The sequence below is a fragment of the Canis lupus genome, chromosome 15 (genome assembly GCF_003254725.2).
Source record: "Canis lupus dingo isolate Sandy chromosome 15, ASM325472v2, whole genome shotgun sequence".
Classification (NCBI taxonomy): Eukaryota; Metazoa; Chordata; class Mammalia; order Carnivora; family Canidae; genus Canis; species Canis lupus.
Window position 1 is genome coordinate 2,528,284 of NC_064257.1, and position 19,243 is coordinate 2,547,526.

The 19,243-nt window shown below is 37.0% G+C and overlaps 1 protein-coding gene across 3 annotated transcripts; it reads right to left on the reverse strand.

The window, feature by feature from the left end:
• Positions 1–515: 515 nt before the first annotated feature.
• LOC112642299 (zinc finger protein 684) lies at positions 516–11,614 on the reverse strand. Of its 3 annotated transcripts, XM_025419757.3 has the most exons (5): positions 11,457–11,614; positions 9,926–9,964; positions 5,712–5,838; positions 5,282–5,377; positions 516–2,076 (listed from the first exon to the last, which is right to left on the reverse strand). In XM_025419757.3, exons 2-5 carry the CDS (start codon positions 9,938–9,940, stop codon positions 1,172–1,174), a joined length of 1,143 nt encoding a protein of 380 aa, XP_025275542.1. In that variant the 5' UTR covers positions 9,941–9,964; positions 11,457–11,614; the 3' UTR covers positions 516–1,171. The 3 variants fall into 3 exon arrangements, with proteins under 3 accessions (XP_025275542.1, XP_025275543.1, XP_025275545.1); XM_025419758.3 differs by lacking the exons at positions 9,926–9,964; positions 11,457–11,614 and adding an exon at positions 4,178–4,221 and having other exon boundaries at positions 5,282–5,469; positions 5,712–5,844; XM_025419760.3 differs by lacking the exons at positions 9,926–9,964; positions 11,457–11,614 and adding an exon at positions 4,178–4,221 and having other exon boundaries at positions 5,712–5,754.
• Positions 11,615–19,243: the final 7,629 nt, after the last annotated feature.

The following is a 19,243-nucleotide window of genomic DNA, read 5'->3' on the forward strand; positions in this document are numbered from 1 at the left end:
AACAGACACATAGATCAGTGGAACAGAATAGAGAATCCAGAAGTGGACCCTGAACTTTATGGTCAACTAATATTCGATAAAGGAGGAAAGACTATCCATTGGAAGAAAGACAGTCTCTTCAATAAATGGTGCTGGGAAAATTGGACATCCACATGCAGAAGAATGAAACTAGACCACTCTTTCACCTTACACAAAGATAAACTCAAAATGGATGAAAGATCTAAATGTGAGACAAGATTCCATCAAAATCCTAGAGAAGAACACAGGCAACACCCTTTTTGAACTCGGCCATAGTAACTTCTTGCAAGATACATCCACGAAGGCAAAAGAAACAAAAACCTTTATCAATTTCTTACAGGAAAACAAAAACATACCCAAAACCTCACTCCCCCAAAGTTGCAAAGTATCATGACACCCAACTCTACTAAAATCAAATACAGATGGTACCCCTGTTAAACACCACTTGAGCTAAGCTTATATTTTATGTAGATACACCAAAGAAACGAACAGGAATATCTGAAGTGCAAATGTTTTATTTACAAACTTATTTAAATACTTATTCTCCTCAACTGAATACTTATCGTAATCCAGAATACAACTGCTTTTCCCTCTCATTTGGTGTCTTAAGTTGTTTGTTTTGCTGTTTACATACATAGGAAAATATCTTTTAACAAGTTTTATAATTGAAGAGGGGACTGAGATGCTGTAACACTGCCTTGCCCATTAAAAGTGCCAGCAAATGGATAGAGTTACTGAAATTAATATTTCATATTAAACCACATTTTGTCACTTGCATGTTGTTAGGATTGGAAGAAAAAAACATGCACTTCACCCTTGATTGATATAATTTAATGTAATACATAAACATTTTATACTCACACTTGTATAATTCCATAATTTTATAAAAATAAAAAAGTCAGAGATAATAAATGCAGTTTTCACAGATTCCTTGATGCTTACTAAGCTCTATGCTCTATTATTTACAAATAGATGTTTTCTGTGATCTTTTTCTGTAAAAACCTTATTATCACTTCCAGAACATGATTGACATTATTTTCTATGGAAATCTAGTCTTCCAACTCCATTCAAATTGGTGGATTTCTCACCATGAAATCTGTTTAATAAGACTTAATCTAATATTTAAGGCTTTATCATATTCACAACATAAATATTATGTATGAATTTTCTGATGTACAATAAGATTTGACTTCTGGGAAAATGCTTTCCCACATCTATTACATTCATAGGGCTTTTCTCCTGTATGAGTTATCTGATGTCTAAGGAGATGTGACTTCTTGATGAAGGCTTTTCCACATTCAATACACCCATATGGTTTCTCTCCTGTATGAATTCTTTGATGTGTAACAAGCACAGATGTGTTACCAAAGGCTTTGCCACATACAATACATCGGTAGGGTTTCTCTCCTGTGTGAAATCTAGAATGTTTATAAAGGGATGAGCTATACCTGAAGGTTTTCCCACATTCCTTACATTTAAATGAGTTCTCAAGTGTATGAGATTTCACATGTTGGGTAAAGGAGGAGTTCCAGGTGAATGACTTTCCGCACTCATGGCATTCATAAGGTTTCTCTCCAGTGTGAAGTCTCTGGTGGACTACCAGTTGTGCTTTATGCGTAAACGCTTTCCCACAATCGTTGCACACAAAGGGTCTCTCTCCATTATGGATTTTCTGATGAGTTGCAAGGTGAGCCTTCCTGCTATAGGCTTTCCCACAGTCACTGCATTCAAAGGGTTTTTTTCTTGTATGATTTTTTTCATGTCTAATGAAATGAAACTTCTTTTTGAAGGCTTTCCCACATTCGGTGCATTCATATGAGTTTTCTCCAGTATAACATCCATTATAATTAAGCAAGTCTAAAGTAGGTTGCAAACTCTTCCCATATGATTTACATTTATATGATTTTTTTCTTGTAGGATTAAGACTTGTGCTCATGTTATAATCATGGAGCCTTTCCATAGTCAGAATTTTATTGAATGTGAACAAAACTGAATTCAAAAAATTGTCTTTCTTTTCCTGGTGCTTTTCTGATTCACCAACAAGCATGTAATCAGCTTCTAAAAAGGAGTACAACAAAACATGCCTAGTTACTTTTTTCTACAACAATCTTAGAAACAAACATTATTTCAAATCTAGTATCTGATTCTGAAACAAACCCTGTATTTGCTTTGCTCCTGAGCTTTAAGAATAAAACTGCCAAAGAGGAAGTAGGATCAGATGATAGACAATAATGAGAATAGATGACCTATGGAAAGATAATGAAATAGACACAAGTCACAGTGAATAGGGCACAAGCATCGATACACAGTTATCTCACATGAAGAGATAGATCTCCCACTGTGGAGATCTGACCAATGGATGAGGTGACGAGGAAGGAGAGACTAGGGAGCTAAGCGAAAATAGCAGAGGAAAAATTAGATCTGGAGATGGCAGATCTAGAGTCCTCACCACTTCAGTCCTAGATTACCCTGGTGGGACAGCTCCCCATGTCCCTCATTCATATCTCTTTTTCCTCTTAATCACCTGGCACAATGGCAGTTACCTTCAGGAACATTCTAACATCTCTAGTCCTCTAACTCCAACCAAATCACAGATAAGACATGCCTTTAGACAGGGCTCCAACTCTCCAACAGCTGAGATTCATTCTCCCATGTACTTGTAAGCCCCGGCACAAAGTCAGTCTGCTTGCTATTGCTTTTGTTCTGTTTGTGTTTCTTATTTTGGGGAGTGAGGGGGAAAGCTCCTACATATGACCATTTGTCATATTTCCATTTGACAAGTACTGTTTTTACATTTTCATTCAATCTACCTAACAAACTAGTTCCCAAAAAGCTGCTGAAGTCACATTTTTTCATTCTCATCCTCAAAACCCTAAAAATCTCCAACCACAGGATCCCTGGGTGGCGCAGCGGTTTGGCGCCTGCCTTTGGCCCAGGGCGCGATCCTGGAGACCCGGGATCGAATCCCACGTCGGGCTCCCGGTGCATGGAGCCTGCTTCTCCCTCTGCCTGTGTCTCTGCCTCTCTCTCTCTCACTGCGTGCCTATCATTAAAAAAAAAAAAAAAAAAATCTCCAACCACTTCTCCATTAAAAAGGGGAGGGCACCAGGCTGGCTCCGTCAGAGAAGCATGTGCCCTGTGATGTCAAGGTAATGCATTTGAATCCTAACACTGGCTGCAGAGATTGCTCAAATAAACAAATAAGCTTAAAAAAAAAACTAGGGAGAAGAGATTATATTCCCCACTCCTGAGATTTTTGCTTTCTTTGAATCATTCTCAGGAAACATAAAAAAGCCTCACTGAAAGAATAAGAAACATCCCTACAGTGGCTGACTTTATAACAGTAAATTAATGAAATGTTAATCAAATATCTGTTGTGTGCTCAGCAATGGTGTAAAAATTTAAAATGGTACAGGACTTTTTCTTCAGGGCATTATCACGAGAAAACATGCCTTTAAAGCCACAGGGTTAAAAAAAAAAAAAAAAACTAAGAGAATATATATCAAGTTTTTATGATAGAGTCATAGGAGGCTCCAAGAAAGTAGAGATTAATCTAGGCTGGAGTTGCCATGAAAGAGAAGATTGAATTCAGACTTAATAGCATGTTAGGCTTAGTTAGGTAGAGCACATCAGCATCAAAAGAACTGATGCTCAGAAGAAAATCATGTACAAAGTTTGCTAAAGAGCCCAATTGCCATGGCATAGGGAAAAGATGGACCATTCTGGTTAAATAAAATGGAATCACACTAAAGAGGGCCTTAAAAGCCATTTATATATCACAATACAAGGTATAAGGAAATAATTTGTGTTAGGAGAGTAACAAGGAAAATGTAATGATTTGGATACATCTTGCAGGAACATCTAAGATAAACCAGAAAAAGAATGGAATTGGCAATATAGAATCATGAACAGTCTAGACATCACATCAGAAGTTAAAATTCATTTGGTCTATGTCATTAGAAGTTGGGATCCTAAGGGACCTAAAATACACTTAATTTGTGTCTTAATCACTTAAAATACATGTCTCTTATGGGGTCTGTGGAAAAATAAAATTTTATTTTATTATCAGTCTTGTACAACTGGTAGTTGAAATCATAGGTAATAAGTCATAATAGGATTTAAGGAGACATCCTTGAGAGAAAAAAGCTAAGTTGCTTACCATAGTGATTTGGAGATTGCAAAGCGGCAGGCCAGTCATTACACCTTTATTATAATGTAAACAGAAACATGAAGGTAGAATACTGAATAATGGTTACTACAAAAATAAAAAAAAAACGATGAAGGCCAGGGAGGGAAGAGTATGGGAATGGGAAACTGGAGAGGCAGAGATGCCACAGGGAGCACAAAGAAAACCATGTTAGTTCTTCAGAGGGATGTAATTTCCAAGGGAGCTACTGTGAAAGAAGTTCTGAAGGTAGCCATGAAGGCAAGAAGCAAATGGAGAAGGAGTAAGTGAGGGTGAGCGCAGATTAGTAAGGAACCAACTCAAATGAAGCTGGGGAATTTCCAAGTGACATCAGTATTACCAAGTGAAGCAGAGATGCACAATAAGGTAGATACCACAAGTCAGCAGTAGACTAAAGATGACCAATGGTGGGAAACACAGGTAGGGTATATGCTATACGAAGAGAAGACTTTTTTTTGAAAAGGGGAAATAATTAGAGCATAATGTTACTAAAGTTTTGAAATAAAAACCAACATATACTGAACACTTACTATATGCCAACTATTTGAAGGGTTTTACATGTATTAACTCGTATAATCTTTAAGAGAAACCAGAGGTGAGGATTAACATTATCCCTGTTTTATAAATAAAGTTGTGCTACAAAATAATTAGGTTAGATATTGACTGGTGGAGTAAGACTTCAAACCCACACGACCTGACTACCTTACAAGAACCAGATGTTTGGAAAACAACTGTGAATACACCAAGGAAGGAAGAAGAATGAGGATTACACGAATTGAAAGAACAAAGGAAGGACCGACATGGAACAGGAGGTGCAGGGAGCCAGGGCACAGGGGAGAGGGATATCCCTCCATACAAGAGCTGGCAAAGAGAAAGAGCAGCTATGTGGGCAGTGACAGCGAAGGTGTCATCTGGGGATCTGACGATATTATGTCAAGTGCACCCAGTCACTTCCAAAGGTGTGGGGCTTTTAAGAGGTGCTTCCTGAAAGAGTTGCTTTAAAGGTACCTGTCCCTCACTGATCAACTGGAATCTCAATTCCAAGGACTCTCATCTGCCTGGTTTTCTTTCACTTACCTGGATAGTGCCAACATGGCTGCTCTCTCTCTGCCATCCATGGCTCTTGTCCTTGCTCTGCCTTGAAGATCACTTTTGTTTTGGTAACTGGGTCCCCTGTTCATGAGAAACAACACAGAACTGGAGACAAAGTGCTAGAGACAAACGACTACCTCACAATTCAGGTCTGCCTCCTTGAGTCTCAGGGCCTGGAAAGAATGACAAACAGACTTTAGAACAGAAAAGACCCTGTTCCTCCATTTGGGAGGTAGAAGCATAAACACACTATCTGTTTATGCATGATCTCAAAGGGGATTAAGAATCTGTGACCACTAACATTCAGGGCTGAATTTAGGAAAGCTTCAGAATGTCCACAGCTTCCACAAGTCCTAAGGGAAGGGCACTTATGAGTATATTCTTAAACTGAAGAGTTATCACCCACTGTCCTTACCCACTGAGATGAGGTTTCTAAAGTTCTCCAGCATCACATCCCAATACAAGGTTCTCTGATCACAGTCAAGCAGCTGCCATTCGTCTGGGGTGAAGTCCACAGCCACATCCTGGAATGTCACTGATCCCTGTAACAGCATATTGATCTTCAAACTACAGTGTGCATAATTTGGGGACTTGCAAGAGAATCATGGCAGCCTCTTATGATTATATCATATTTATTGTTGAGTTTTTAAAAAGTTATATATGATAAGTTTTATATGCTTGACTCAGAAATAGACTTTGTGATAGAAACAAAAATGACAAAAAAAAAAGAAAGAAAGAAACAAAAATGACATTAAAAATATTCACTAGTGTCAGGACAATTCAACTGGGTAAAGAATGGTCTTTTTTTTTTTTTTAAAGATTTTATTTATTCATTCACGAGAGACAGAGAGAAAGAGAGAGATAGAGGGAGGCAGAGACACAGGCAGAGGGAGAAGCAGGCTCCATACAGGGAGCCTGATGTGGGGCTCGATCCCGGTACTCCAGGATCACGCCCTGCGCTGAAGGCAGGCGCTAAACCACTGAGCCACCCAGAGATCCCCAAGAATAGTCTTTTTAACAAATGGTGTTGGGTCAGCTAAATAGCCACATGCAAAAGAATGAAACTAGATCCTCTTCACACATACAAACACCTCATATTATATGTGAAAATAAACTAAAGGTGGATCAGAGACCTATATGCAAGAGCTAAAACTATAAAATTATTAGAAGAATACACAGGAGTACATCTTTCTGATCTTGGATTAGGCAGTGGTTTCTTAGACATGACAGGAAGTATAAGTGACTAAAGAAAAAACAGATAAAATGGAAATCATCAAATTTAAACTTTGTGCTTCAAAGGACAGCATCAAGAAAGTGAAAAGACAACCCACAGAATGGGATAAAATATGTTCACATCATAAACCATGAGAGGAGACTTGTATCTAGAATATTTTTTTAAAAAATTATTTTTTTAACTAACTTGAATTTATTTTTTTAATTTTTTTATTTAAAAAAAATTTTTTTTATTGGAGTTCAATTTGCCAACATATAGCATAACACCCAGTGCTCATCCCATCAAGTGCCCCCCCAGTCACCTCCACCCCCTGCCCACCTCCCTTTCCACCACCCCTTGTTTGTTTCCCAGAGTTAGTTAGGAGTCTCTCATGTTCTGTCTCCCTTTCTGATATTTCCCACTCATAAAAAAAAAAATTCTTACAACATAACAATAAAAAGATAACTCAACTTAAAAATGGGCAAAATATTTGAACAGACTTTCTCCAAAGACACACATGGTCCATAAGCACGTATAAAGATGCTCAACATTATTAGTAAACACAAATCAAAACCACAATGAGATATCACTTCACACCCACTATGATGGTTAAAATCAAAGATGCACAATGACATGTGGTAATAAGGATGTGGAGAAACTGGAACTCTCATACATTGGTAATGGGGTTGTAAAATGGTGCAACTATGGAATACGGTTTTAGAGTTGTTCAAAATGTAAACTACTGAGCTACCATATGACCCAGAATTCCTCCTAAGTATACACCCAAGAAAGTTGAAAATATATGTCCACATAAAAACTTGTACACAAATGTTCACAGAGAAATATTCATAACAGCCAAAAGTGAAAACAATATGAGTATCCATAACTGATGAATAGATGGATAAACAAAATGAGGTATATCCATATAATGTAATATCATTTGGGATACATATAACATCAATGACCCTTGAAAATATTGTGCTAGGTTAAAGAAGATGGTCAAAAAAGATCACATGTTGGGACACCTGGGTGATCTCTGCCTTTGGCTCAGGGCGTGATTCCAGAGTTCCAGGATCAAGTCCCACATCAGACTTCCTGCATGGAGCCTGCTTCTCCCTCTGCCTATGTCTCTGCGTCTCTCTCTCTCTCTCTGTCTCTCTCTCTCTGTCTCTCATGAATAAATAAAATCTTTAAAAATATCTAATTTATATAAAAAAAGATCACATATTATATTGTCCTAGTTACATTAAATGTTCAGAAAAGGCAAATCCATAGAAATAGAAAACAAATTAGGGCTGAGAGATGAAAGAAACAAGGAATGACTGCTAATATGGGGTTTCTTTTGAGGGTAATGAAAATATTCTAAAGTTAGATGGTGGAGATGGTTTTACAATTTGTGAGTAGACTAAAAACCATTGAGCTGTATATACTTTAATGGGTCAATCTGTACTATTTTAATTATGTCTCACTAAAATTATTTAAAATATTTCTTATTTGTCCTTCATTCATTTACTCATAAAATGTTTAATAAGGACTTATCAGACATTGCACTAGTGATACAAAAAAGAAGAAAGGTATTACTGGTCTCAGAGATCTTACAATCTGTAAAACACTACAAAGTAAATACGTAAGTTAGAAGGGCTATAAGGTTAACATGTCAGACTCATATGACCATAACAAAATAGAAAATGGCGTTTTTTAACATGATAAAAATATATCCTCTCAACCATAAAGCCAAAATCATATTTAACTAACGTAAGCTGAAATTAAAAAGGCATGTAACTACATGTCTATCATGGAGATAGTTAAAACCACATAGAACAGGGGTCAGCAAACTACAATCCATGTACTGACCTGCTGTTTTTGTACAAAAAATGTTACTGGAACATTTACACCCATTCATTTACTTCAACTCCAAAGTCAGAGTTGCATAGTTGTCACAGAGGCAGTATGGCCTTCAAGCCTAAAATATTTACTATCTGGCCCTTTAAAAAGTTAGAAGACTAGTTAGGGTTTGTCTTATGAATGCATAGATAGTTCAGTATTAAGAAATGTATTAGAAATTCTCTAAAATTGCTATATTAAAGAAGACAAAATATATTATTTTACCAATAGGCATTTTGAAACATTTATGAAGCAAAAAGTTCCCAATTTATGAAAACAATCTTAACAAGCTAAAGTCTTTTAACTTGATTAAAAACAACAAAAAAACAAAACAAAACCCAACTATCTACCGAAATACAACAGGAAACAATGAAACCCTGGAACTATTCCCATTAAAATTGGAACAAAAAAGATATTGGCTAGTAATTACACCTGAAAATTATAGTTCCTAGAAGTCCTGTCCATTGCAATAAGACAAGATAAAAAATTGAAGACATATATATTGAGCAGTAAGAAACAAAACTCCATTTGAAGAGTATATGACTGTCTATCTAGAAAATCTAAGAATCACTTAAAAACATCTTGGACTTAATAAGAGTTCTGTAAGTTGACAAAAAGTCAAATAGATAAATGCATATTTTCCTATACACCAAAATAGCCAATTAGAAAATATAATGAAAAAAGATTCATCCCATTCTCAACAGCAACTTAAACCAAAAGAGTAAATTTTACAAGAAATGTACAGAAATTATAATAATAAATCTATAAAAATGTAAAGAAGGACTTGTATGAAAGATTAAATGGAGAATACATTATTGAAAACTCATGAATTCTCTAAAAATTAATGTAAAAGTATACTGCAATCACAATTATAACACCTAATATACCCCATTTATAGAGACTGACAAGCTGATTCTAAAATTCACACGGAAAAAAAAATAAAATAAATAAAATAAAATTCACACGGAAGACAAGATGCTGGAGCATACCAGGAGATGCTGGAAAAGGTACAAAGTTTACATATGGGTCCAGAAGAATATAAGAAAGGCTATGTACTTGAACTTACAAATTAAGTTCAAATAGTGCTGCTTGTTGGCACTATGTTCTCTGCTTACTCTGGGAAACACTTTAAGGAAGTCAAAGGAAATCTGATGTTAAATTTATCACAGGGTTGTTGCTGTGAATGTTATTTTTAATATTATCTCTATGAACACCCATTTTAAGATATATTTTTCAAAGAATTGAATCAGGAATATCTTTACTTATCTGAGGAATTGTTTTTGCTTCATCTTCACAGATAATACCAATACTTTTAAGTGGCTATCAATTTCCTGTGATTGCTATAAAGACTGGGTCCACATATGCAACTCAAATCTATTCCAACTATGTGCAGCCCCTGTGACCTGGATATCAACTTAATCAAATTTTCTAATGGACATGATCTATTCAATCCACATTTTTCCCTGTCTTTACATTTCCTTTTTAAATAGATTTTTGTGGGATTTAAATGACTAAATAAATGGATACCTTACCTGGAAGCTGATCATTTTCTGCAGCTCTTACACAGAAATCTATGAAAGTAAAAATGGGAAAAAGAATAGAAAGGCATGAAAAACTAGAAAGAATGTAGAAAACAAGCACAGAAAAGAAGGACTCACATTGCAGTTTCAGTAAATGCCACCTAGTGGGAGAATGAGGATTCTAGGCGATGTCAGAAAAGTCCATATTTTATAAACACCAAATTTGACTGGTGATTCTGTTATGAATATATGAAGGTAGGATAAGTGTTGTACATTTCTGTCCTGCTGATCTAACAGCGAGCAGTTAATCTCTGAACCAGGGACATTTTTTTCCTCCCAAAAATTTATCCTAAGAAAATAATAACAAATGAGTTAAAAGACTAACTAAAAGCCTGGTCTCTGAAACTCAGTAGTTCTGGAAATCTCTGCCCTGAAGCTGGGATAAGAAAGCTCAAGTTAGGTTGGGTTTTCTTGAGAAGGCTGGACCAGGATTTTTTTTAAGCTGGAGCATGTTCAGTTTAAACTCTAAACCTGTCCCCTCCCTGGAAATTCACCGTCTCCTAAGAGAGCAGTATTGGTTTTTAGAAATTCCAACCAGCAAAACTGGGGGCATAGAAAGACTAATATATGCAAAAGGGACTCCCAACTTTATTTACAGTGTTCACTGGAAGATCTGCAGATTCAAAGAGACTCTTAAAAAAAAAAAAAAAAAGACTACAAATCCAAATTTACTTAGCATTCATTGCTCAAATATTTCAGAAGGAGAATAAACTCAACTCTTTTTGCAGGGTGCTATTTTGCAAAAAAGAATAAATTTGGAGCAAAGCATAAGGAATACAGTCAATGATACTGTAATAGTGAAATAAGGGGGGGGGGTACAGATGGTAAGTACACTTGTGGTGAACATAGCACAATGTATAAACTTGTCAAATCAGTAAGTTGTACACCTGAAACTAATGTACCATTGTGTGTCAACTATGCTCAAAAAAAAAAAAATCTGGTGAGAACTCATCTGGGTCTGAATCTCAGCTCTTCCATTTACTAAGCCTTCAGTATAAAGCAAGTACTTTAAGCTCTCTCAGCTTCAGTTAATTCATATGCAAAATGGAGAGAACACTTCAGATTATTGTTGTGAAAATACACAAATAGCAGTTTCGCTAGAAAAGCTTTCTTCCTAGATCCCTTTGAATGGTTTAATACTACCTTTTGCAAGCTCTGGTAGGGCCAACGATGTTCTTGCAACCAGAAAAGGTAACAGCCTGATGCACATGCTCCTACACAGTGACCTCTACCTACTGGAGCAGGAATGCAAACTGAGTCTGTCCCAGCCCACCCGGAATCTGGGAATCCAATGAGTGGCAGTCAGACCCTCCTCTTGCTTTCTCTGAAGTACTCCAGAATTGCACAGGACCCACACGCCCAAACACCAAATCGCCGCACGTGGGGGTTGAGAAGTTTTGTCTTCGGCTTGGTAAGCCAATAAACTGGTCTCTGTCTTTCTCCCCGCCCTTCCCGTCCGTCCCCAGGCTCCGCAGAGTCATACCTGCCAGCCTTTCACCGCCACGCTCCCAGCTTTGCTTCTAAGAGATCAGGTTACAGAGATCTCCTAGAGACTCGCGGCTAGAGCCGCACGCTCCCTTCACTCCGCGCAGCTCGGAAGGTTACGGAATACCGGCTGCCGCCCCACTGCGCATGTGCGGAAGTAAGTGACGCCCAGGTTCCCAGGTCCCTCCGCGGTGCGGCTAGTCATAGGGGACTACATTTCCCATAAGGCCTGTGAGCTCGTTTCCGGAAGGCGTCAGAGCATCTGCCTCTTAGGGAGGAGATTCCTGGGTTGGTATCTCTGGGGCTTCCCTGAGAACCATGCTTATTTGTAAAAGGGAGGTGTATATAGGATTTTAGTTTAAAAATATAAAAGACATCAGAATTTTTAAAACAAGAAAATCTAAATCAATGGTGTAAAATAATAATCTACCCTTAGTTCAGTTTCTTCTAGCAATGCTCCAGTTTAGGTCCCAACAAAGGAAATAAAGAGGACCCAAGAAAGACGACTGAGAGAGGATAATGTGTGAGACAGACTTAAAAGTAGAAGAGTTTGGATCTGCAAAATCGAGGGAAGAAAATGTTTCAAGATGTGGAGAGTGATCCACTGTGTTAAATGCTATTGATGAATCAAGTAGGATGATAACTAAGACTTGACCATTGGGTTTAGCATGGTGGAGACTGTTAAAACATGCCGTTTTGGTGTAGTGTTAGAAGTTTGATTAAATCTGATAAGGATTTTATAAGAGTTGGATAAAAGAATGGGAGAAAGTGTACAAAGCAAATATAGAAAGTACTTGTAAGATGTTTGGCTTTATTTTTATTTTTTTTATTTTAGATGTTTGGCTTTTTAAAGAAAAAGATAGCTGTCGTTGCATATGGATTTTGGGTCCAGAATTTTTTTTTAAGCTGGAAGAAATTATGTATGCTAACTGAAATGATAGAGTAGAGGAGGAAATTGACAATACAGGAGACATAAGACGATTGCAGGAAGAAAGTCCTTCAGGAGAAAGGGGGTGGAATCCAGTACACAACAGAAGGATAAGTTGTAAGTATGGACCACTCATGGATTGAAATAAAAAGAGAGGCAGAATTTATAGGTTACAGACACAGATAGGCATACAGATTTGTTAGTAGGAGAATGAGGATGTCCTTTTCTGAGTGCTTCTGTTTTCTTAGTGAAATAGGAAGCTGAAAAATGAAGATAGGGAAGGTATTGGACATTTGAGAAAAGAAATACTCTATTACATTGATTCTAATACACTTTTCATATTTTAACATATGTGAAATTGCTGTCTTACAAATGTTGCCATGCCATTGTTTAACTGGAGCATTTTTTTCTTTTTTTAGAGTATATGAAATATTTATGTACCTTATAATCAATGGCATCTGAGATTCTAATGTTAGTTATTTAGGAATGTGGGAGCATGAATAGATTAAGGAAATATAGGGGATCCCTGGGTGGCTCAGCGGTTTAGCGCCTGCCTTTGGCCCAGGGCTCCATCCTGGAGTCCCGGGATGGAGTCCCACGTTGGGCTCCTGGCGTGGAGCCTGCTTCTCCCTCCTCCTGTGTCTCTGCCTCTCTCTCTCTCTATGTCTATAATAAATAAATAAATAAATAAATAAATAAATAAATAAATAAATCTTTAAAAAAAGATTAAGGAAATATAGTACTGTTGCTTGGTAGCAGTAACAGCCCACTTGATATAGTTAGCCATTGACTTGCATTTTCAGTGTCATAAAAACATATTTTTATATATCATTTTTAAAAAACATCTTTGCTTGGGGTGCCTGGGTGGCTCAGTCAGTTAAGCATCTGGCTCTTAATCTCTTCTCAGGTCTCGATCTCAGGGTCATGAGTTCAAGCCCTGTGCGGGGCGGGCATGAAGTCTACTTAAAAAAAAAAAAAAAAAAAAGAATCCGTTTTTGATCTGTAGCCCACTTGAGCAATTGCACCATTTCCTAACTTTCCTTCGTAGAAAAATTTTCCTAAAGAGTTGCTTCTTGTTGTTGTTCACATTTTTTCCCAATTCTCTCTGCAGTTCACTCTAATGGCTTCTTGACTCTCCTCTCCGGAAACTGATCTTGTAAAGTTACCAATGAAATTCCAATTCTGTCCTCATATTAGACTTCAACAGCATTCAACACTATTAAAACACTTCCTTATCTTGGTTTCTATAACATGTCAAGAAAGCTAGTTTCTCTCATTTCACTAAGAATACTTCTGTATTTCCTGTACTAAAACTCTTCCTCTGTTCCACCTCCAAATGTTTGAATACTCAAGGGTTTGACCTTGGGACTTTTTCTGAAAATTTCCCCTAAATGATCTCATTTGATCCCATGATCTTTAACGCCATTTATGTAATGATGACTGAAAAATCTGTATTCTCCGGCTTTCATTTCTCCCCTGAATAGCAGACCCCTAATTCCTTATGCCTACCTGAAATTTCCCCTTAAATATCTAAGAGTCACCTCTAACTTCACATCTCCAAACCAACTGATTCCTGCTCCCTCCATCTATCCCCCACTCTAGCACTTCTAGTTCAATACATATACCCTCACCACTTCATTATTTAAGTAAAAATTTAGGAGCCATCCTTGAGTTCTCTTAATTCTTTTTCCTTTCTTTCGTTCATTGTATATATGTTCTAGGAAAGCATATATTTTTGTTTTGCGATATTGTGACTTATAAGAAGAAATATATATTTCATTTTCATCCTTGTTTCTGATGCAGAGCTCCTAAAATTCTTGGAATTTCCTAAGTGATAATGGTGTCTTTTCTTGTATTAATGAAGTGACTTTTGGACTGTACCTAAGGATGGGTGGCTGGCTGGCTGCCAAGAGAACCAACCATATGATTAGAGGGTGGGAGGTCAGTTCCAACTCCCTGACTCCTGGGGAGGGGAATGAGGCTGGTGGTTGAATTAACTGCCAAAGACCAATAACTTAATCAATCATGCCTATGTAATGAAGCCTCAAGAGACTTTCTGGGTTGGTGAACACATGGAGGGACAGAGAGAGTAATGACCCAGAAAGGTCATGGAAGCTCGGCACACTTTCCCCATACTTTGCCCTGTGCATCTCTTCCATGGACTCTTCCTGAGTTATATATCCTTTTCTAATAAACTGTAATCTAGAGAATAAAGTGTTTCTCCAAGTTCTATAAGCTACCTAGCAAATTGGTCAAACCCAAGGAGGAGTTGTTGGAAGCTCTAATATATAGCCAGTGGGTTAAAAGCATAGGTGAAAATCTGGACTTGTGACTGGCATCTGAGGTTGGGAGAGAGAGCCAGACTTGTAGGACTGATTCCTTAATCTGTGGGATCTGACACTATCACCAGGTGGTGTCAGAAAATTGTTTGGTGGTGGGGAAAAACCCACAGATTGGAATTGGTATAAGTAGAATTTTAGTTTTGTTCATGACTGTATCTCCAGAACCTGGAACATAATAGGTGCCAAATAAATATTTGCAATTCCAAATAAATGTGTAATTGTCTATAGTTTTATTTCCATAAATGTGTCATGGAATTTGTCATTTGTTTCCCATATCTATGGATCTGTTTCTGTTTTATTTGTTCATTTGTTTTGTTTTTCAGATTCCATATGTAAGTGAAATCATATGGTATTTGTCTTTCTCTGACTGATTTCAGTTAGCATAATATTGTCTAGGTCCATTCACGTTGTCACAAATGGCAAGATTCCATTCTTTTTTATGACTAATATTCCATTTTCCATTTTGTGTGTGTATTTGTGTGTATGTCTGTACACACACACATTTTCTTTATCCCATTCATTTGTTGATGGCCACTTAGATTGCTTCTGTATTCGACTATTGTAAATAATGCTGCAATGAATGTAAGAGTGCATGTATCTCTTCAAATTGGTGTTTGTGTTTTGGTTTTTGAGTTTTGTTTTGGATAAACACCCAGATATGGTATTGCTGGATCACATGGTAGTTCTAGTCTTAATTTTTGGGAGGAATCTCCATACTGTTTTCTGTTGTGGCTGCACCACTTTACATTCCCACCAACGGTGTATAAAGGTTACCTTTTCTCTGCATCCTTGCCAACATGCTATTTCTTCTTTAAACATTTTTTTAAATAATATCCAACCCAACAGGTGTGAGGTGATCTCATTGTGGGTTTTTTTTTCCATTGTGGTTTTGATTTGCATTTCCCTGATGATTAGTGATGTTGAGGATCTATTCATGTACTTGTTGACCTGAGTTTGGAAGTATTCCTTCCTCTTTAATTTTTTGGAATATCTTGAAAAGAAGTACTAACTTGTCTTTAAATGATAGATTTCACCTATGAAGCTATCTGATCGTAGACTTTTTTGTGTGGAGGGGTTAAAAATACCGATTCAATTTCATCAGTTGTATTAGTCTATTCACATTTCTATTTCTTCATCAATCAGTTTTAGAAAGCTGTATGTTCCTAGGAACTTATCCAGTTCTTCTAGGTTTTCCAATTTGTTGGCATATAATTGTTCTTGGTAGTTTCTTATGATCCTTTATATTTCTGTACTGTCAGTTGTAATTTCTTTTTCATTTCTGGTTTTACTTGGGTCCTCTTTTTTTTTTTTTCTTGATGAGTGTGCCTAGAGGTTTACCAATTATGTTTATCTTTTCAAGGAATCAGCTTTTCATTTCATTGATCTTTGCCATTTTTTAAATCTCCATTTCATTTATTTCTGTCCTTCTGTCCTTTGTTATACTAACTTGGGGCTTTGTTTATTCTTCTTTTTCTAGTTCCTTTAGGTGTAGTTATTTACTTTGGATTTTTCTTGTTTCTTGAGGTCACCCTGTATCAACATGAACTTCCCTCTTAGAATTGCTTTTTGCTACATACTATAGATTTAGGAATGCAGAGTGTCCATTTTCATTTGTCTTAATTTTTATTTCCTTTTTGATTTATTCATTGACTCATTACTTGTTTAGCAGCAGGCGTTTAGTCTCCAAGTGTTTGTGTTATTTCCAGTTTTTTCTTGTAATTGGTGTCTGGTTTGATATTATATTAGTTGCAAAAGATACTTGATATGATTTCAATCTTCTTGAATTTATTATCTTGTGACCTAACCTGTGATGTATCATAGGGAATGTTCCCTTGAAAAGAATGTGTATTCTGCAGTTTTGAGATGAAGTGTTCTGTATGTACCTATTAAATCCATCTGGTCTAATGTGTTATTTAAAGCCAGTGTTTCCTTATTGATTTTCTGTCTAGATGATCTATCCATTGAGGTAAGTGGGCTGTTAAAGTTCCATATTATTATTGTATTATTAGTTTCATTTTTATAGGCTCTCCCTCCTATATGGCCTATGCAATGAATGTGAAGACCTGCACTCTAAAAATCTTGATACATTCTTCACTTTTTCATAGGTCCCGATGTGTGAAAAGATTATTATGATCATCTAAGCTTTTTAAAAGATTTTATTTATTTATTCATGGGGGGTACACAGAGAAAGGGGGCAGAGACACAGGCAGAGGGAGAAGCAGGCTACCTACAGGGAGCCTGATGTGGGACTCGATCCCAGGATCCTGGGATCAGAACCTAAGCCAAAGATAGATGCTCAACCACTGAGCCACCCAGGTGCCCCATGATCATCTAAGTTTTGGCCAAAGCTCCTGAAACTCCTCTGCAATGCACTTTCTGATGAATGTGAAGACTTGAGTCTAACTGAAGGCCTTTCCACAACTACCACATATGTGGACTCTGATGTACATGAAGAAAGATTTGCATTTTGGCTGAAGCTCTTACCATGCACAACACATTTGTTGGGTTCCTCTCTCACCTGCACTCTGACGGATGTGAAGTCTTGAGTTATCACTAAAACCTTTACCTCTCTTCACACATTTAGAGGCCCTTTCTCCTATGTAATCTCTCCAAAGAACTTGAAGACCTGAATTCTACCTGAGGCTCTTGTCACATTCACCATACCTGTAGGGTTTCTAACCATATGGATTCTCTGTTGAATATGAACATTTGAGTTAGCACATAAACTTTTCTGCATTCCTCACATTTAAATGGTTTTTTCCTCTTTTCAGGACATGAAGAATTATATTACAACTGAAGCCTTTACCATATATATATATCACATTTACAGTTTCTCCCGTGTGAATTTTTTCTTTATAGCAAAGATCCATCTCTGTTTGAATCCCCACTATGTCAATCAAACTTACAAGGTTTCTGTATGGTCTTTCTGATGAGCTCGATACTCAGGCTGAAGCATCTACCATACTTGCTATGTTTGGGGGTGGACATGAAAAATAAAATCACTGGACAAAATATTTCAATGGCTACTTGAATAGAAGAGAAGAGTGGAAACTGGAAGTGCTGGAATCTCAGTTAACTAGACTCCTGGGTAAAAGAAGTCTTAGAATGTAAAGATGGAAAACAAAAAGAGTGAAATATGAAAGAGAAGATAATAGATGTAGAAGGCAGGTCAAGGAAATTTTACATATAACAGGCACACCAGAAGAGAACAGAGGAATACTAAGCAAAGAAATACTTTCTAAGTTGAAGCAGTTGAAGGAAAGCACAAAATTTTCAGTACTAAAAGAAAATGACAGAGTATAAAATAATGAGAAAAAGTAGGGAGATGCAGGAGGTATATATAATAGAAATATATGTAACAGTTTGCAGAAAGAGAAAAATAAAAACAGAGAATAACCTACACAGAAAAGCAATAGTTGAAAACATTTTAAAGAGAATACTTTCTTCCTTACATCTTAGTACATTTCTATAATGAACATGTATTATTTAACCAGAAAAATCTACCATCGAGGCAATTAAAAGACATGCAATAAACTGGCTTTTAAGAATCATTTTAAAAGATTAAAATCTTCATTCATAATGTGCAGTAAATATAAGCAGTCAACTCTCTCTCTCTTTTTTTAAGATTTATTTATTTATTTATTCAGAGAGAGAGAGAGGCAGAGACACAGACAGAGGGAGAAGCAGGCTCCCCGCAGGAAGCCCAACAGGGGACCCGATCCTGGGTCTCCAGGATCACACCCTGGGCTGCAGGCAGCGCTAAACCACTGCACCACCAGGGCTGCCCTCAACTTTTTTTTTTTTTTTTAAGATTTTACTTACTTATTCATGAGAGACAGAGAGAAAGGCAGAGACACAGACAGAGGGAGAAACAGGCTCCCTGTGGGGAGCCCAACGCAGACTCGATCCCAGCATGATGGGATCACACCCCAAGCCAAAGGCAGACGCTCAACCACTGAGCCACCCAAGCATCCCTAAGCAGTCAATTCTTAAAGGAAATACAAATTACCAATAAATAGCACTCAGCTTCCCAGCTTATCTGAATAGTGGAAACGGTGGTGCAAATTTAGAAAGTGTATCCAACATAATGCCCTTTTCATATTTCGGCCTTATGCTGAATATGTATGGGTGACTGGAACTTGGGCAGCTGTTTTTGGACTATGAAGTAGGAAGATAACCTGTTGATGCTAGAGGAACAAGAGAGAAGGAACCTGGGTCCCTGACACTATGGAGTGCCACCTCAGACCTAGACTAACTATATATAGGTTCTTTGTCATAAAATAATTTCTATTTTGTTTCACCAGTATTGTTTTTAGCAAATTCTACTATAAACAGTTGAATCTAGTCCTAATTAAAGTATTCAATCCATTCTCTGGCCCAGGAAGCATTTTTTTTTTTAAATCAAGGAAGAGCTTTTTTATGATGTCTCTTCATTTATTCACTCACTGAGCAAATATAGAAGAGCTCCATAATTTAGAGTTTAGATACCTCTCCCTCTCTCTCTCTTTTATGAAT

Bases quoted from the DNA above. Each gene is read 5' to 3' on its own strand.
- LOC112642299 (XM_025419757.3), bottom strand. The intron at 5,378-5,711 runs GTAAGGACAGTG...TCTCATGAACAG, and splicing joins TAGAAACCTCATCTCAGTGG to GGGACCCAGTTACCAAAACA. The intron at 2,077-5,281 runs GTAAGTGAAAGA...ACTCCTTTTTAG, and splicing joins GCCATGTTGGCACTATCCAG to AAGCTGATTACATGCTTGTT.